At 39.6% G+C, this 20,716-nt stretch overlaps 1 protein-coding gene across 1 annotated transcript in view; it reads right to left on the bottom strand.

Annotated features, from left to right (window-relative positions):
* UST (uronyl 2-sulfotransferase) overlaps window positions 1-20,716 on the bottom strand; it is a 255,515-nt gene that overhangs the window by 99,970 nt on the left and 134,829 nt on the right. Inside the window, exon 5 of the mRNA XM_054992691.1 lies at window positions 3,376-3,529. Coding sequence (XP_054848666.1) covers window positions 3,376-3,529 — 154 coding nt within the window. The remainder of the gene's footprint in view (window positions 1-3,375; window positions 3,530-20,716) is intronic.

Here is a 20,716-nt window from a genome sequence, read left to right as displayed (position 1 = left end):
GCATACGCAGCTAAGGAGAGGTGAAGAGAGCTATTACATAATTTAGCTGTGCTGTTATATAATTTGAATATATTTTTCTATTAGTTTAAATCTAATCCAAATGTAGTGCTTGTATAAGTTTCTATGCACCTTATATTGTTATTCATATCTTTTCTTTTATATAAAATCTTTACTTTAAAAAAAAGGATCAGGTCTTCTGCAATAATTGCAGCTAACAAAAAGTGTTCGCAGCTACTGCTCAATCAGCAGTAATGCATGGGCTGTGATCAGGCTTGGGCTCTAAACCTGCTTCAGTTTGCTGAGAATTTCTCTCCCTAGCTTGAAAATAAGTGTTCACTCAAGAGTATCACGACTGAGAGCTAGCCTCACCTTAATATATATATGAAGGTGATATGTTGTTAGCTGGATGCTGTTAGCAAATTAACGATACCCAACTCCAAAGCTCTTGAGTGCCAAAATTAATTTGCCCATAGAAGCACTGTGGCTTAATTGAATTATAGCTACTTCCTCTATTTTTCCTACTCCCAGCCTCCTCCCCCCAGCACCACTCACCTGGCCGGTGGGAGGAAAAGTGTGGGAACAGGCCTCCCATGGCGCATTCCCAGCACAGTGTGACAAAATCACTCCTGAAAATGATGTCATTGTGCCAGGTCAGGAGCGCGAGAGCTTCATATGCTAGAAGAAGATACAGGTAAGCGCCAGGTCCCCCTTCCCACTGGAAGGGTAAGGGGACCTGGCAACCCTACCAGAGTGCAGGCAGCCCAATCCTCAAGGTATTTCTTGATTCCTCAAAGCCCCCAAGTGCACGTGTGCCCCACCAACGTGAGCACCCTCTCCCACCTCGCGCTCTAAGTCCCCGCAACTCTAAGTTTGCGCAGCAGGGGGCTGTCAGTCAGAACCTCCAATTGCTCCCAACTTACCTAGGTTCATTGTCACCCCACCCAGAAGTTATATAGGGTGCCGGTGAGCTGACTGGGTGCGGGGGGGGGGCTCGGCTGCCACGAGGGTGCACGCAGATTGGCCCTGGTGATAGTCAGCATCCTGTGTTCCACTGAGCTGCTTGGGTGGGGTTGGCCATTGGGCCAGAGAGTGAGTTTTCCCTGTACAATGGGTGCCAATGGACTACACCACTGTTTTTCGCAATGTAACATTCTGCCGCTATAGTGGGCATGCCCAGGCTGAAGCGGCTTTGGGAGCCGACTAAGTTTTGGCCCACCCTTGGCCTGCCCTCTCGGCACTGGCGTGGGGACTTATGTCTTACTCATGCCTCCATCTGGCAGCCTGTTTTAGCTGCTGCTGCAGCCAAACCACAGTGGGGGTGTGCCTTGCCCGGCTGCCAGCAGAGGGAGGGGGTTATGCCCTTGTAAGTCCAAGGTACAGTGGTATACCCCTTCATCTGCTCCTTAAGTGCTTTCCTCCCTCCCACTCAGGACTGAACTGTTAATGTCGCAAGATACATCGCCTCTTCTTGAGGAGCATCAATTGGGTAGAAAGGCAGCATAGAAATGTTTTGTTTTTTAACTTTTCTTTTAAAAAATGAATCACAGTTTAGATTACATAAATCTGTTGTCTGTAACATTAGTCACAACATAAATACAGTAAAAACTATGTATAGCTGGAGCTCAGTGAAAATAGTAAAAACCACAAAGCACTGTTTTGATACTGTTCACAATAAAGTTTAACTATAAAGAGAAAAAGCAATGGTGTTCCTTGCATTATTTTTAAATTGTATAGGTAAGACTTTGCTTTTGTTTGAATCAACATTTAAATCTGAGTACACCAAAAAAGGAACCACTTTTCCTGGAAGGTGGAGGTATAGGTAGATTTTTCCATTCCCTTTAACTATGATGAAATATTATTTCTACCATAATATCCCATATTCTGTTGTTCTAAGCTTGAATATTTTGAATTTTTTTCTTCCATTTTTGTGCTATTTGCATTTTAGCAACTATTAGTAGCATATTTATAACCTCTTTCTGAATTGAAGATATTTGTCTTCAGTATTGCTGAGAAGTACAGTTTTACTTTCTAAAGGAATGACATGACCTGTTAACTTTTGGATATGATATATAATAATGGCCCCCAAATGCTGAACTTTTTGATACTGCCACCAGGGGTGATAAAAGGTGCCTTTTCCTCCATATTTCTTCCAACATTTGCCTGAAGAGATGAACAGTCTAAACTCTTCATGGTATGGCTGTTGGCTTCACTGACACACTCTTAAAGTCATACCGAAGGCAATATTGGTTGTTTTTAGTTAGGGATGCCAGCTCCCACCCCAAGCAATTGTGACAGTTTTGGAGGGAAAATCTGCCTCACAATGAGAGAGTGAGTGGGGCTTACGTCATAACAGCCAACTGCAGTAATTTAATATTGTTACCAGGGCGCGCATGCACACACGTGCACCATAATAATTGGTCTACTTTTCTCCCAGAACTTCTATCACATCTCTCACTTATTTGATTAATTTTTTAGTTCTCTTTAAGAGACAGCTACATAATAAACTAATAAGACATTCCAACATCAGTAACTGTCAGAATGCCTTCTTCTACCTGTTGAATAGTTTCAAAGGAAGTGCTGTTATGACTCCTCCAAGAAATACTGTTATTATTGGAACAGCAGGGAAAGAAAATGTTAACCCATAAATCAAAAATAGCAATGCTCAAACCAGTTCCTACAAAGTCCTGGATTAATACACTGAATTGAACCATTGTACACAAGTGTACATCAATTTTTCACTTAGATTTTATTAGATTCTTGCCTTTAACAGGTTTCTATTAAACACTTATAAATTATGCAAACTAGGTAATTTCCTTTTCCAGTACGTTAGACACTATTTTCCTGGGACATAAAATAGAGTATATTTAGAAATCAAAAGAAAGTACTTGATTTCAAGAGCCAGTGTGGTATAGAGATTAGAACGAGGGACTAGGTTTGAAGCCCCACTCTGCCACAGGATTCGAAGCTTGCTTGGGCCAGTCATAACTTCTCAGCCTAATTTACCTTGCAGAGTTGTTGTGAGAATAAAATGGAAGATAGGAGAATGGTATAAGCCACTCTAGGTCCCCACTGCGGGGGAAGACAATTTATAAATAAAACAATTAAGTTTCATATTAAAAGAAATCTTATGCAATTGGATGCCTTATACTGCGAAACTCTTGTAACTGAGATACTCTTATATGTTTTTTTGAAAACTCCCTGGTTGAAAGTTTCACATTCAAAAATTTCTAATTTTTTAACAAATGTTACAGCATGAAAGGGTTAAATTACTGAGCAGGGCAAACTTTTAAGCATTGTTCAGTATATGTGAAATCTGGCAAAAGCATATCTATATGGTTTAAAAGAACAAAGCCAGTTTTAAAAATAAAAGCTTACTAAGTATCTCTCCTCTTGTCTCATGCTTGGTGTGCGGATCATGTGGTTCTGCTCCCCTCTCCAGTCTCCAAATCGGCGGAAAAAATAGTTAGATAAAAAACGGTTGATAGGATCTCTAATGATATTGATGTATACTGGTTGGTCTCCTCCAAACCTGGCAAATGAAAATAAAAGAGATGACATCAGAAGTTTGCAGATACCTACTTATAATGTTTCAAAATTCACTGTCTGAAGACTTTTTTAAAAAGAATAAAACTAAAAGCATCTGCTGTATCAGGAACTTCAAGGACTTGGTGAATCATGATTACACAGAAGCCAAGTATTTTAAATCCTTCTTAAGCCTGAGTTTTACTAAGGCAGAAATTATATTAACGAGAGGAATCTCAGTATTAGAAACCATTTGGCAACGAATTGAATTTATTTTATAGGAGGCATTAGACAGCTGCTCATACTGGAGATAAACTGCTAACCATGTGTCTCTAGAGTTTAATCTAACCTCTGTCTATCATGTACAATGAAAGCAGTTAACAAGCAAGCATGTCACTTTAACTTACCTACCAAAACAGTTAAAAAGGAAGCTGAATGAGAGCTTTCAAACAGTAATTAAAAAACAACAAAACATGTTAAGTCTTGTCTTTTCTAAATGTGTATTTATCATCCTTCCATGTGTTGCAAGAGTGAAAGGTACTCCTTCATGCTGAAGGAGAACTGTGACTTGAAAACATGAAGAATATTTTGCATCCCATTTTTCTGGGAATAGAATCCTGTGTACAGAGGGAACAAAGAACTCTTGGCCAAGTATCAGAGCTGTATTGATAATCCAGACTTGAAACATCTGTGCAAAATGACAATAAATAATCAGAAGCCAATCTGATGTCCAATTCAACATAACCCTCAGAATGAGATTCTAAGCACAGTTATTTGTAAAAGATCTCACTGGACTTCTATTTAACTGCTGTGGCACAAAGATGATGACTAATCAACAGAAATAGGCAAGCTCATACCTATCACCTGTACATGTGTGTAAAACTTCCTTGAGATGAGAGCATAGGGAAAACAGCTTGACACATGTGAAAACAGGAGTGCTTGAGCATGAACTTAATTTGTTCGAATGGCACCAATAGGATAATGGTCTAAACCCAAGGATTCCAACTTAGCTGCGCAGATGCAAATAACTACGCTCACAAAGCATTCAAAATGGATCCTATTACAAGTTGGTCTTGGTGACTGTGACAGACTCAGCTTCAGATGCTGAGATTTCCAGTCAGTGAGCTATGATTGACAGGTTTCCTCCCCCCCCCCTTGGGGCTAGCCTGAAATGGCAGCTGGGGATGGAATGTTGGGGAAGCTGTCAGTTGGAGTGGGAGAGTAAACAAGAGAGTGAAAGAGAGTCGGAGCCTGGCTCTGTGAGAGGAAATGATGTTTGTGAAACACTTTTAGTCCTAGGACTAAAGTGGGGGAAACCAGCACTAACTCCTACTTAGTCTCAAGAGATCTGGGAATTATAGAGGGCCAATGAAGTGGGTAGAGAGGAATCTCCCCTTCAGTGCCAGGAACAGAGTTATAGCTCATAACTATAACGCCTGCTCAATATCTAGTAAGGGTTTGTCTCAGTGGAGCGCCCTAAGGTCTGGAGAGGAGGGAAGGTCATGCTGTGTTTGTGTTTGAGTATATAAAGTGTAACATCTGTGAAGCACTGTCAACCTCTGAAAGAAGCCAGCAACCTAGTGTTAAACCAAGTGCTTTGTGCCTCACACCAGTGAAGTTGCTGTATAAAAAACTTAAGTTCAAACATTTGCCTACCTGCCTTTTGACGTTAACCGACTGTAAATAAACCTTCTGTTACCTTTTGAACCTCCCCAAGCCTTGTGTGCCAGTTTCTGCTAAAGGGAAGCGCAAACCCCTGATCTGTTCCCTACTAAGACTTGGCTGGGTAACCATTTTTAATAATCCTTAAGGGTGGGACAAGAAGGAAAGTTGAAGCTTAACATCAACCATGCTAACAGAGGCTTCCCAGCCCAGCTTCATAGGCTTAAAGAGGAGAAGTTTTACCTCAGGGTAGGGGAAGGTCAGCCTAAGCCTGAGTTGGACGTGGGTTTGTGGCGGTGACCTAGCTTCTTAAACAGACAATACATGCTCATTTTCTTTCTCATTAAGCCTCTATTAACTAAGGAAAGAGGAGCTAGTTGTAACACAGAGAATGACTACAACACAAAATGAAATCAATTAGGTCAATCAGTTCAGACATGTTTAACTTCAACGGAATTCAATGAGATAATGTTGCAATCCTATCCACACTTATGTGGGAGTAATTGGGCTGTCCATCATTTAAATGCTATGACATTTATGGCTGCCTAGCTTTATTTGGTTTGTATTTGGTTGGTTCAACATTAACGTTCTATTAATGAAATACGAAATCATTACAAATAAATAACAATCTGGGTTTGCAATCTGAAACATTACTTTATTTCCAGATCAGTCAGCTGTGGACTTCTTTCAAACTTTAGCACTATTTGGCATTTATACCAATTTGAAGCTTTTCCAGTAGCAGAGCTTGAATTATTATAATCTGTGTTTATATGATTATTCAAAATGTTGAAGGCTGAACAAAAATTTCCATGTGAAATAACAGCTGTCTGACAAAAGGAATACTAAAGCTTCCAACAGTATGGAGTTCAAAAATGTTAACAACAACAAAGCAGAAGCATTCTGCAGGTCACATGCCTGTCCCCATCTACAGAGGTAGACGGAATGCTTTGGCCAATTAGCAACAGAGAAAAAGAACAGGGATTCACTGTGCATGTATGTGCTTCCCCACAGGCTATCCTCCCTTCTGCCTTTTAAGTCCCTCACAGTAAAGCAGTACAGGAAAGACCCACTACAGATTTGTACCTGCACCACCACGGAAAGGACTGGGAGCACACCAGAGCAGCAACTCATTTCTAGGAAACTAGCTGTACAATGGAAAAGTGTTGGAAATGTTTAGCAGAATGAATAAAGCATAGAAGAATAATGCAACTTCTAAGAAAAAAATTACTTCTAGAATAAAGGGAAAGGGTTACATGGAAAAAAACCAACATCCTAACTAAACTCCATCTTTCTTCCTGTCCTCTCTTTTTCTCTCTCTAAGAAGAAGAAACTGGAAGTTTTCCCCGAAGCTCCATTCCTTTTGGATGGAAAAGTCTACTCTACTCCTAATTCGCTCTATGCTAAACTTGCTACCATTAGCTCACAGAAACTTCAGCTTTACTCTTTCATGATAGACGGAATGACACTTGCAAAACCCAACAACGCTTCTCAAGGATCAGATACTGAAGTCATGAATGTTCAGTTTCTTGCGCAAGTTCTCAAACTTCCCTCTGGCAAGTGGCTTGGTGATTATGTCAGCAACCATCTCCTCTAAAGGACAATATTTGAGTTCAATCAGTCCTTGTTACTGTATCTCTCTCACAGAATGACACTTGACAGCAATACGCTTGCTTCATGCTTTGATGCTTTCAGCCTTGGATAGAGCTACACATGCTTGATTGTCTTCAAACAAGATTACTGGTTTAGGCTCATCCACACCAAAGTCTTTCAGTAGATAGATGATCCACTCCAGTTTGTTGCATGTGTGTGACGCAGATATGTATTTGGCCTCAGTTGCTGATTTGGCAACTAGTGCTTGCTTTTGGCTAGTCTAGCTGATCAGGCAGCCTCCACAGAAAAATAGGTAGCTGCTGATTCACCTATAGTAAGTTTTGTTTTCACCCCGTCAGAGCCCATGTATCCGACCAATCTTGGGTTGTCACAAGCTGAGGTCTTTAGTTTCAAGTCAGCTGTTCCTATGAGGTCTCTAGCCAGTCTCTTTAAAGTGTTCCAGTCATAGCGATTAGGTGAATTTGTCTTTCTGCACAAGATCCTAACAGCTGCAGAAATGTCATGTCTTGACACTACTCAGATAGAGAAGCTTGCCAAATGCCTCTTTATATTGCTGATTGCTCTCGAGTAACACTCCATCCTTAAGGTTGAAGTCAGCCGGTTCAAGTTGTAACCCACCCTGACCCTTGTGGGGAGGGTGGGCTAGAAGTCAAATAGATAAAAAAATTTTTAAAAAATTAAGTGGAGTACTCAATCCATTAGCATCTTTTATGCCTAGAGACTTGGCAAAGTCCATAATCTTATGTTTTTGGTTCAAGAGGAAACTTCTATTCCAAGGTAATGATTCATTTCTCCCATCTGTTTCACTTCTACCTCTTTGTTCATGTTCTCAGCAATTTCCTGTGCATCCTCTTTGTTCTTACAGCACAAAATCAAATCATTCATGAAAGGTAGCACATACTGATGCTGTCTGTCTTTCAGTCTTATAAATAGGTAGGGCTCTGCCTTTCCCTGTTGAAAATTTTGATTTTGTAACTGCTTAGATAGTTTTTCATTCTATGCTCTGGCTGATTGTTTTAAGTCCATAAATGCTCTTTTTAAAGTTTGCATATGAGATTCTCCTTTCCTTTCTCTTGAAAACGATCTGGTTGTTCCATGTAGATCTTTTCAGACAAATCTCCATTGAGAAATGCTGTTTTAATGTTCAGGTATTCAATGTGCATTCCTCTGGATGCTGAAATACTTAGAAGAATCCTGAGGGAGGTATACTTGACTACAGGTACAAAAGTTCCAGTAAAGTCAGTTCCAGGTCTTTGGGTAAATCTTTTTGTCACCAAACACGCTTTGTATTTCTCCACACTTCCATCAGTATTGTGTTTCACCTTGAATACCCATGTGCATCCAATAGCTATTCTTTCAGGAGGTAATTCATTAAGTGTTCGTGCTTGATTCCTTTGCAAGGATTCAAACTCTTCCGTAGCTGCTCCTATCCATCTGTCTCTTTCATGTGTAGGCAATTCAATCATTTCTTTTCAGCTTGAGAGTCCATTCATGGGTTGCACATTTATACAAATGGAAAACCTCAGCGGTGGTACCCCTTTATTGCTTTTCTGTGACTGTCTCATAGTGGTCTCGTCTCCCTTTCTGATCGTGGGGTCTCTTGTTGCCCTTCCTGTTGATTGGCAGTCCTGGCAGGTAGCCATCTGGCCATATCAGTAAAAGGGTCTTCTTCAGATTCCTGGCTGGTTTGCACTATGGATTCTATTCATTTAGAAGCCTGGAGTACATTACTCTCATCAATATGTATCACATTGCATCCTTTAAACAAAAGCATCTTAGGATCCATTATTCCATATCTTTTTCCACCATGAGCATATTCAATAAGGATATCCACTTCAGCTCTGTCTAACTTTCCCCTTCTTTCCCTGGGTATATGGGCATATGCTTTAGAACCAAAGCTTTAGAATGTTCAACTTCCCCCTTCTTTCCCTGGGTATATGGGCATATGCTTTAGAACTAAATGCCTTCAGAAGATTTAAGCCTGGTTTTCTTCCAAACCACAATTCAAATGGTATTTTCCCTGTAGCTTTAGAAGGGATTCTATTGTGGAGGTAAACTGCTATATTTACGGCTTCAGCCCAGCAGGGTCAGGCAATCCAGCGTGTAAGAGCAACACACCATCTCCTAGAGGCATCCATTAAGGCATTCAGTCGAGCCATTTTGATGAGGGGAATAAGCCATGCTTGTATTATGTTCTATTACCTCCTCCCCCAGGAATCTTTGGAACGCATTGCCAGAATATTCCATCCCATTGTCTGTAAACAAGACCTCTAGAGTCTTACTGAACTTATTTTTTCACAACAGCAACATAGTTCTTGAATTTCTCTAGCACCTGATCTTTAGATCTTATCAGAGAGCAAAATGACATTCAGCAACTAAGAAAGTCAAAATGTATTTATTCCCTCCATCTGAAGGCCTGAAAGGCCGACCAAATCTGAGTAGACTTACTGTAGCAGTCTTTCATTGTGCACACTCTGTTGCTTTTTATAGCTTGGAGCAGTTCCATTAGCTTTTAAGCAGATTTCACAGCAATCTTGCATTTGATCACATTCAATCATTTCAATACTACACTCTTGCAACAGCCTCTGCACAGATTGAACATTTCTGTGTCCCAGTCTCTTGTGCCATGCTATGATACAACTAGGATGGAACATTTATTTTGCCTTGCATGAAAGACTGGTTTACCAATGTGCTTTAGATAATAAAAGCCATCAATCTTTTCTCCCAGTATTTCAATATTGAACTCAGGATTAAAAATGTTGCACACAATGCCTTTGATCAGAAACTGGTTTCTCTTTTTCACAATTCTTTCAACAGACAATAAATTCTGATTGGCTCATGGAGCATAAACACAATCCTTCAAATGTATTTCAACAACTCCCCCTGCAATATTTAAGACTCTCAGTTTAACTGTCCCAATTCCTTTTATAGGCAAAGTGCTACCATCAGCTTGAGTCAAATTATGTCCACTCTTTTCCTTCAGATCCACAAAGCAACTTTTATCATGGCAAACATGAAAAAATGATCCAGAATATAACAGCCAAAAATTCTTCATATTTAAGTCTTTATCTGAAACCATATATGTAAATCATCTGTGAAGGCTCTTAATTTGTATGACTCTTAAAATTTTTTACACCTTTAATCCTTTCCTCCTGTTTAATCCTTTCCTCCTTTCTCCATTCAAAAGCTCCAACACCTAAATGAAAAAGAGCGGTGACAATGGACATCCTTGACATGTTCCTTTTTGAATCTCACATGGTTTAATTAATTCTCCATTAACAATAATTTTAGCATTCTGTGAAATGGAGATTGATTTCACCCATTTTATAAAATTCTCCCTAAAATTTATCTTTTTTTAAAAAAACAATTTTTATTGGGTGAGTAATACACATCTAAAACAAACATCAAAATCCTATTCAATATCTCCCCTATTATAGTGTCCCCCACCCTCTCCCTTCCTTTTTATCTTTGTAGACTTCCAGCAGTTTTCCAACCCATTGTCTATTTAATCTATCTTCTATATCAATCTTAACTAAATAAAATAATTCCATTTCAAATCCTTATTTTACTCTACAACTCCCATTATCTATTTATTGTAAAGATCTCTCCTCCCCCTTAAAAGTTCTCCAATAACCATAATTTCCCCTTCACATCCCATTTCTTTTCCAAATACATTTTCAGCTTTGCCCAGTCAGCAAGAAATTCTTCAGAGTCTTGTTCTTTCAATTTTTTTGTTAGCTTGTCCATTTCCACCATGTGCAGCAACTTTTGAATCCAATTTTCAACTGTTGGGATCTCTTGTTTTTTCCACAGCTGTGCATAAGACATCCTTGCCGCCGTTGTCATGTAAAACATTAATGCTCTATCTTGTATCACATATTTTTCCAAATTTAGACTTAACAACATCAACTCTGGGTACTTACTTACTTTATATTGCATTATTTCAGACATAACCTCTATAATATTCCCCCAGAATTGTTTCGCCAAGTCGCAAGTCCACCACATATGATAAAACGAGCCCTCATGTTTTCCACATTTCCAACACTTATCTGACATTTGGCTATTCCATTGGGCTAATTTTTTAGGCGTCAAATACCACCTATACATCATTTTATATACATTCTCCCTGACATTGGTACATGTTGATATTTTCAAAGTATTTCTCCACAAATATTCCCATGTCTCCATTGTGATGTTTCTATGGCAATTTATAGCCCATTTTACCATTTGCACTTTAACTGTTTCATCTTCAGTATAGCATTTTAACAAAATCTTATACACTTTAGATATAACTTTTTTCCCTTCTTGCAATAAACATTCTTCTAAATCTGAATTTTTTATTCTAAATCCCATTTTTCTATGGTCAACATCATATAAATCATATAAATCCTTATTGGAACCATCCATATTGAAACGGTAACTCCTCGTTTGCTTTTAACGTAACTGACTTTTGCTCTATTTTCAAAATTTCTTTATATGCAAGCCATTCTTCTCCATGATACTCTGTTTGAGGGTTGACCACTTCTGCTGGCACGATCCACAATGGTGTTCCATCCTCCATATACTTCTTATATTTTTGCCAAACCATAAAAAGGCTTCGTCTAAGATAATGTCATAAAAACATACTATCCGCTTTAACTTTGTCGTACCATAAATACGCATGCCATCCAAATAGCTTTGTATGTCCGTCCAAAGCTAATAATTTATGATTTTTTAAAACCATCCATTCTTTAATCCATAGTAAACAGATTGCATCATGGTAAATTTGGCAATTGCAGTCCACCTCTTTCTTTAGCATCATACAGCACTTTCATTTTAACTCTTGGTTTCCTTCCTGCCCATACAAAGCTCAAGATCTTCCTCTGCCACTTATCAAACTGCTTGTAATTCTTTATTATCGGTATTGTTTGTAACAGGAACATTATCCGTGGTAACAGGTTCATTTTAATCACTGCTATTCTCCCTAACCATGACAGGTTTAATTTATTCCATTTAATCATATCTCTGTCTATTTGTTGCCACAACTTGTCATAGTTATTTTTAAACAAATCAATATTCTTTCCTGTTAACTCAATTCCTAAATATTTCACTTTGTGTGCCACTTCACAATTTGTAATCTCCATCAATTCCTGCTGCTTTCGCTTAGTCATATTTTTACAAAGCAGCTTGGATTTAGTTCGATTTATGTAGAATCCGGCCAGATCTCCATATTCCTTAATTTTACTTAATATTTTAGGCATATTATCAATTGGGTCCTCTACAATCACCATAACATCATCTGCAAATGCTCTTACTTTGTACGAAAAACCTTTTGTTTTTATGCCTCTTATGTTGTCATCATCTCGAATTTGTCTTAGTAAAACTTCCAAGACCATTACAAACAATAATGGTGACAATGGACAGCCTTGTCTTGTGCCTTTTCTTATTTCCAATTTTTTAGTTGACTCGTTGTTTACTACGATTGCTGCACTTTGGTCTTTATATATTGCTTTTACAGCTCGGATATATTCTTGCCCCATCTGCATTTTTTCCATAAGTGCAAACATGAAGTCCCAGTTCAAATTATCAAATGCCTTCTCTGCATCCACAAAAAAGGTAACCAACCTCCTTCTCGGGGTGCCTTTCATAGTATTCAATTGCATTTATTACCATCCTCAAATTATCTTTAATTTGTCTGTCTGGCAAAAAGCCTACTTGCTCTTCTGCAACAAATTCTATCAGCCATACTTTAATTCTTTCTGCTAATATCTTAGCAAAAATCTTATAATCATTATTTGTTAGTGATATCGGCCGAAAGTTTTTCACATTAAACAGATCTTGTTCTTCTTTTGGTATTAATGTTATATTCGCTTCATTCCAAGTTTCTGGCATTTCTTCTCCCTCTAATATTCCGTTCATTACCTTTTGTAAAACTGGAGTAATCTCTTTGGCCAAAGTCTTATAAAATATTGCTGATAGTCCATCTGGCCCTGGTGCCTTTCCCAATTTAGTTGATTGTATTGCCTCAATAATCTCTTCAGTTATTTTAGCATTTAGTCCTTTCTTCAACTTATCTGGTACAATTGGTAAATTTATTTTCCGGAGGTAGTTATCAATTTGATTTATATCTATTGCCTTTTTCTGATATAAATTGGCATAAAATTTATAGAATGCTCTACATATCTCAGGTTGATCCATCAAAACCTTCCCATCTGCTACAATCTTACTTATTATTTTCTTCTCCTTCTTTTTCTTTAGCTGCCAAGCAACATATTTCCCTGGTTTATTAGCTCCTTCAAATGATCTTTGTTGAAGCCTTTTCAATTCTCATTCCACTTCTTTATTTTCCATAGCTTTTATCTGTGCTTGTAAAATCTTTATCTCTTGTTGTATTTTCTTTTTACCAGGTCTTCTCTTTAACTGTTGTTCTTTCAATTCTATCTTGCCCTGTATCTCTTTATATTTGTCATCTTTTTGTTTCTTATCTCTAGCATTCAAATCTATTAAAACACCTCAGATCACCGCTTTGTATGCATCCCACACCTTCTGTGTTGAGACACCCTTATCCATATTCAGTTGAATAAAACATTTGGTTTCTTTCTTGAGTAACTCCAGATTGGCTTGCCTTAAAAGAAGGTCTTCATTCAATCTCCATCTAGGTCTTTTTGGGTTTTTTCCCAAATTTCCATAAAATTGGGTTATGGTCTGAGCTTACCTTTGGCATGATTTCAATATTTTTTGTCCATATGGCTAAGTCTTTAGAAGCCCAAATCATATCTATCCTTGATAAGGATTGGTGGCTTGCAGAATAAAAGGTGTATTGTTTCACCTTCGGGTTGAATTTCCTCCAAATGTCCTCCAAATTTTCTTGCTTTTCTAACTCAAAGAAAGATTTCGGTAATTTCCCCAATTTACTCTTTGCAGATTTCGATTTTTTATCATTTTGCGGATCTACCACACCATTGAAGTCTCCTGTCACTATCACCTGATCATAAGTCATTTGTTCTAACTGAGTTAATATTTCCTTGAAAAATAGATCCTTTGCTTCATTTGGTGCGTATATCCCTATAATCAAAGGGTTTTTTTGAATTCCAGTAAAATTCTATGGCCAAATATCATTCAGCATCACTCAGCAGCAATTTGGGCTGTAACTCTTCTTTGATATAGATTACTATCCCCCTTTTCTTTTGCTTAGCTGAGGCCACAAATTCCTTTCCCAATTTTTTGTTTATCAAATATTTAAGATCTTAATTTTTTATGTTTGTCTCTTGTAGGCATATTATATTACAATTCTGTTTTACAAGCCAATGAAATAAAGCCTTATGCTTAGAAGGTGAATTTAGTCCATTTACATTCCACGATATTAATTTACTTTCCATAGTTATGATCCTGCTGGTTTTGGTAAGTCTTTTTCGTTATCAACCAAGAAGGTCTCTATATCTAATCGCGATTTAATGATTCTCCTTACCGATTGAAATTCAAAGCTCAGACCCTCTGGTATCTCCCATCTGTATATGACATTCATAACTTTCAAGACCTGGGTTAAGTCTTTATATTTCTTCCTCTCCACCAAAATGCTTCTGGGTAATTCTTTCATAATTCTTACTTTTTTCCCCTCCATCACCAATGGACTCTGGAATTGCTTGCTGACAATTTCTTCTTTCATCCTCTTTGTAGTCAGCTGAACAATCATATCTCTTGGTAAATTCTTTTGCTGGGCATATTTTGAATTAATTCTGTATGCTACATCCAGGTTTGCTGCAACTTCTTCTGATGGCTTATTTAAAAAACCTGCCAACATTTGAGTAATTTGCTCTTGAGTTGTTCCCGCCTGCGTCTCAGGGATCCCCCTAAATCTCAGTTGTTTTTCCATACTTCTACACTCCATTACTGCCATCCTATCACTTAATGCCGCGGTCTCCACCTTCATACTTGACACCAAACTTTCCGTTTTCTCTTCCACTTCTTGAACTTTTTGTTGCGTTGTTTGGAGCTCTTTTTTAACATCATCAATACTTTTGGCTAATTCTGCCACTTCTACCTTAATTGCCTCTTTAATGTCTTTTAATAAATTTTGCTGCGATTCTTGTATGGTCTGTTGTGACTTCTGTATAGAATCATAAAGCTCTTTATTCCCTTCCGTTATTTTTTTGTCCAAATTCTCCATAGCTGCTTGCCAATCTTTGTCCTTTTTAGACGTCATTGGGCTTACTTTGCTGCCTGCCCACGAATCCGATCGCTTTCTAAGCTCCGTGTTGGAAATTAATTAATTTAATCTTACTGGTATCTTCTTATGCCTGAATCAGTTAAAGTCCTTTATATTTGGCAAACAAAATGTCGGGCGTCTTTACTCTATGGTTAACGAAGGTGATGTTATGCCCTCTCCCTGTCCCAAGATGGTGTCCTTCCGCTTCCTCTTTGGGTCTGCCGCTCTTCTAATCCTCTTCTTTCTGCTCCCTGATGCACTTCCTGCCGGTTTGGCCTCGTCTCGATGACTCCTTTGTCTCGCGATGGTCTCCTCGATCTTGCGACACTTACACCGTTCCCACACTTCTCATCGCGATGTTATCTTCCCCCGACCGCAGGTATGTAAACAAAAAAACTTTTTGGCTTATTTCAGTCTATATGCACTTTAAAAATCTCCAATTTACTTTTCCAGGTGTTGTTAGTTTAGATTCTAATAAACTCTAGTCCTTAAATTTGTCTTTCGTCTCAGTCCTTTAGTTAAATCACTTCCGCGGGGGGAGATAGTGATCTTTACTTCTCCTTAGTTTTCGGGTTGTACTCACTGCTTCCACCGCAAATCTTCGTTCTAAACTGGTGCTGGAGCTTGGGCACAATGATCTTATGCCAGTCTCCTGACTCCAAAGCCACAGCAGAGATCTAAGCCTCCCGTCTTGGAGGGGACCTCAAGGTTGGGGGAGAATCCTTAATTCAGAACCCCCCCTCGGCCGAGATCACTCACTCTCGGGGCATTAAGCGTTCTAGCCAACTCTCTCCCTGAGAGTCAGGGGCTGCGGGTGGTCGAGGCACCCACCAGCCAGAAAAAACAGCAGCTTGGATGGTCCTGCACTTAGAACCACGTCAGACCGCCATGTATCCAAACCGGAAGTCATCTCATCTTTTTGTAAAAGGAACAGGAAAGTCCAGTTCAAGTTATCAAAGGCCTTCTCAGCATCCAACAAAATTAGTTTTTCAAAGGGGAACCAGGAAATGACAGTCCAGTAAGCCTATTTTAGACCTCTGCCAGTTAAACCAGTTTATTAAAGTTGAGAGATTTTGAAAGTTAACATTGTTCACTGTTTTTCAGTTCCTACAACCTGGTTCATGGTTTGCTGTAATAGATCTTAAAGATGCTTGTTTTCATATAAGCATTCACCCTAAGTACATACTTGAGGTTCTTGTATAGCACACATATTTTTGAGTTCCCTTCCCTTCCCTTTGGGTTATCGTCAGCCCCCAGGGACTTCACAAAAAGCATGGCTGTTATTGTGGGATTCCTCAGATCCAAGGTTGCCACATTTACCTGAACCTTGACGACAAGCATTTAGTCGCCCAGTCAAGGGACCTCCTTTCTGACTATATTCATCTGACGCTACAAACAGTATCTACTTTGGGCCTTCTAATCAATTGGAAAAAGTCCACCCTGACCCCTTCACAGAATATACACTTTATCAAAACCAGACTAGACTCTGTAGAAGGGGGGCTCATCTACCTGTAGAAAGGGTAGCTTCCTTGCAATCTCTAGTTAGAACATTCTAATCTAATCATTTTCAATCAGCAGGGTGTATTCAGAGGTTACTGGGACTGATGGCTGTGTTGGGATTTTAGCAAGTGTCCTACGTTTAGTCATGAACGAGTTAAATTGTTATTCTGTTTGTTTAGTTAGATAGCTAGTTAGCATAGGACAACTTAGACCTCGAGTAAAAGTTCCTGCCACAGAAAGGGGAGTCTTTAGTCTTAATGAAGGAATCTAGGATTGTCTATTGGATGAACTAGTTTATTGGGGGGCAATTAACTAGCAACATATACTAAGGTTTTATTGCTTTTTGTTCAGTCTCTAAGTAAGTGTTTAGCTCACTCTCTAAGCTCTTAGTCTAACCATCAAGACGTAGTAAAAGTATTTTTCTACAGTTAAAATCACAGAAGCCTACTTATTTACAATGTGCTAATATTAAATTCTGCAACTGTCCTTTTTAAAATACATCCAATAGGCTGCTATTACCTGTGCAGTCCCCTTTGCTAGATTCTTTGTAAGTCCACTGCAAAATTGGTTTGTCTGACATTTCAGTACCACGATACTCCACTGAGAGGTGTCTATCCATTCCAAGGGCCATTATTCGTTCTCTGTGATGGTTGTCCCTTCAGGATAATCTCCTCAGAGGGATGCCCTTTGGCATTCAACACCCAGAAATCTCAGTCACTACTGATGCTTCCCTATTAGATTGGGGAGCTCATTGCCAAGAATTCTTCACCCAGGGTACCTGGTTCCTTACTGAAATTGGACTACATATTAATGTACTTGAATTGAGAGTGATCCATTACTCCCTTACTTCTTTGCAAGGTTGCTATGCAACAAGAGAGTTCAGGTACACACCAACAACCCCATGGCACTTTACTATCTGAACACACAGGGAGGAATGGCATCTCTGACTCTGTGTGCTGAGGCGACATGAATATGGACATGGGCAATAGAAAACAAGCAATACATATAGCTGGCACAACAAACATCAGGGTAGACTCACTCAGCCATTTGTTCCATCCTCATCGTGAGTGATCAATCAATGACAAATGCATACGACCCATTTTCCATCAGTGGGGTTTCCCAGATGTCGACCTATTTGCAAACTCCAACAACAGAAAGGCAGACATCCTGCTACCTAGCAGGGTGAAATTCCAATTCCTTGAGGGATGCAGTCCAGATTCCCTTGAACCAGGGACTCTACTATGTGATTCTCTCTTACCCCCCTGCTCCCAAGAGTCATATGCAGAATAAAATTTTGCAAGGCACAGTGTATCCTGATTGCTTCGTTCTGGCCCCTATGGGATTGGTTCCCCACTCTGTGGAACTGGCCAATCCCATAGGGGGCCAGTCCAACTGCCATTGGTACAAGATCTCCTACAGAGAGGATAGGTGTTCCATCGTGACAAAGCCACAGAGTCTCAGCGTGGCTCCTTTTTCACAGAATCCCTCAAGAAAAGTGACTCAAATCCTTCTGACCTCTTACAAACTAAAGTGGGACTAATTTCTCAAATGGGTTACTAATGAGGGGCACTCTTACTTCACATGCCCCCTTCCCATTATATTTGAATATCTCCTTTCACTCCTACAAAGGGGTCTATCAACTTCCTCAGTAAAAGTAAACTTGGCAGCCATCTTGGCCTTTCGTGAAACCATAGATGGCAGGACAGTGTTTTCCTACAACACCTCTAGACAATTTCTTAAGGGGGCACTCAATACCTTTCCTCCTAGGACTAGTACCTCAGTGGAATCTGTCATTAGTTCTAACTCAACTGATGCTATCACCTTTGGTGCCTACAGCACATTGTCCCATTGTTCTGCTATCTTGGAAAGTAGCCTTTTTGATGGCTACTTTCACTTCCCTTAGGAGGGTAGGTGAATTGGGTACGCTGAGGGTAGGCCCTTTGTTCCTTCAATTTTTCCCACAAAAGGTCATCCTACACCCTAGCCTCCAGTTTCTCCCCAAGGTAGTGTCAAAATTTCACCTTCAACAGAAGGTTACATTTCCAATGTTTCATTGACAGGAATAACCGTTACCTCCCCCTGCTTAAAATTAAACTCTTCAAGCCCAACCCATTCTACTCCCCCCTTAGTTACGCTCTAAGCTAAGTTCTAATTAGCTGAAGAAGGTAAAGTGAAAGTAAACAAAGTTGTTGTTTTGAGTAGGCGTCCTGGTCTTCTTCGGCCAACTGGCCGTGTCTCCCTGGTAACTGGCTGCATCTCTCTGGTAATGCTGACAACATTCCCGCTGATAACATTCCTTCTCACAGCTTCTCTGACATGTAGCACTCAATAGCACTCTTAAAGCAAGGCACAGGAGATCAGGCCCATAGCCCAACAGTGAACCCCCCAAACCCTTCAAAGTATGGCAGGGGCCACCTAGACAACCTGTTTCTAACCAGTTTCTATCCAGGTAAATTGACAAACTATGTTATTGCTCAGCAGGGACACCCTGTCCAGTGACAGAGTTCAATTGTTGTCAGCTGTCTATCTGCAAGGAACTCCTTTTTGGAACATCTGCTAGGCTGTCATTTGGGCATCAGCAGCTATATTCATATGACACTACTCGATTGACACAAACTCCAGCACAGATGCAGCTGTCAGAACTGCAGCGTTTCACTTTCCGTTCACATGAGTTTCTTCTCACACCCACCTCCAATGGTAAGTAGCTTGTTACTCTCCCATGTAGGACTGCACAGAAGAACAATGATGAAAACCGTGTTGTGCTTACCTGTAACTGTTGTTCGTACAGGCACACATTCCCTCCTTCCTGCCCTGTTGTGAGTAGGATTTTTGTTTCCTTGCTCTATGGTGGCACAGGAGAACTGAGGGAAAAGAGAGCGCTTTGATCTATAGCGTGATTTTAGATATATTTCTAATCACATAAAAGTGCAATGTGCAAAGTGCAATGTGCAAAGTGCAATTGCCTGCACACCCCCGTCGGCATTGTTGGATTTATCTTGAAATTTAGGACTGGGAATGTCAGAACATCTTCCACGATTCTCTATCCATGGGCTTCTGCTTATACAAGACTTTTTGCATGTTGCAATTTAAAGGAAAGTGAAAGATTATACGGACCGCAAGGATTTGTTTGTATAACATATATATGATTGTACTGTGTATTTTTGTTGTGTATAATTGAGAATTACATACTTGAACACATTGCACTTTGCACATTGCACTTTTATGTGATTAGAAATATATCTATATTTGCAATAGTGGTTTCCTGGCATTGTGTGTTTTCGTTGCTATAGCTGTTCCAGGACCGCCCGTGGTTTTCCACTATAGCGTGATTTTGGCAGGAAAAGACTGCGCATGCGTGTTGGCTGGTTGGAGTGCCCTCTATAGGTCTGGAGCTAAAGAATCTCTTTCTGTGGTTGGCCTGTGCCTGCACAGTCTCATGTATGCCTGCATAGAAGACACTCAACGAACAACAGTTACAGGTAAGTGCAGCACTGTTTTCTGCATTATATACGTCATGTCAGCTTGCTTGTGTTTTGATTTGTATCAGATTTCTGCTTGTTTTCAAATGTCTGCAATCCTTACCCTTCTGTATTGTTTCCTGAACGTTTATTGAACGTCCCAGATGTTGATTGTATTGACCTACACTGTGTAATCTGCCTTGAGGATAGTTTTAGATGGGTAACAGCAGGATTCTTTTGGAAGCTCTGACTCTCCAAAGCTTACACCCTGAAAATCTCTAAGGTGCCACTGGACTCAAATCCTGCTAATGCGCCTTGAGTCTCAGTGAGAAAGGCAGACTGTAAATAGCACAAATAAATATATAAATAGGAAGCATTATGGCCTGAACTAAACTAAGGTACTGAAGCATGCAAAAGAGCTGAAGAAATGGAACTGTAAGAACTCCTCCCATCTACTGAGATTACCTGGCATGAATTCACCTCCAGGTTGTGTCACTATGAAGCTAGAACAAGTCTGAAGAGATGAGCATTACAGCTACAGTACTAATGCTATACAATGAGCTCCCAGTAGTAAACAGATACAATTCCTGGGCAGCACAGATGTTCATCTTCAAGAATACAGAAGTGGTTCAAAGACACATTCACTGCATTCCAAAGGCATTTGTTTTCAGGACAGAGAATGTATAGTCAAGCCAGTTCTTAAAGCCAGTACTGAGATCTGCAGCAACTGAACTCACTTTGGGTTTGACAACTGCTCTGCTTTAATAATTTTAAGGGC

Source organism: Eublepharis macularius, chromosome 1, assembly GCF_028583425.1.
Source record: "Eublepharis macularius isolate TG4126 chromosome 1, MPM_Emac_v1.0, whole genome shotgun sequence".
In the NCBI taxonomy this organism is placed as follows: Eukaryota; Metazoa; Chordata; class Lepidosauria; order Squamata; family Eublepharidae; genus Eublepharis; species Eublepharis macularius.
The sequence above is the reverse complement of the archived record's forward strand: the minus strand, read 5'-3'. Positions and strand labels throughout refer to the sequence as shown.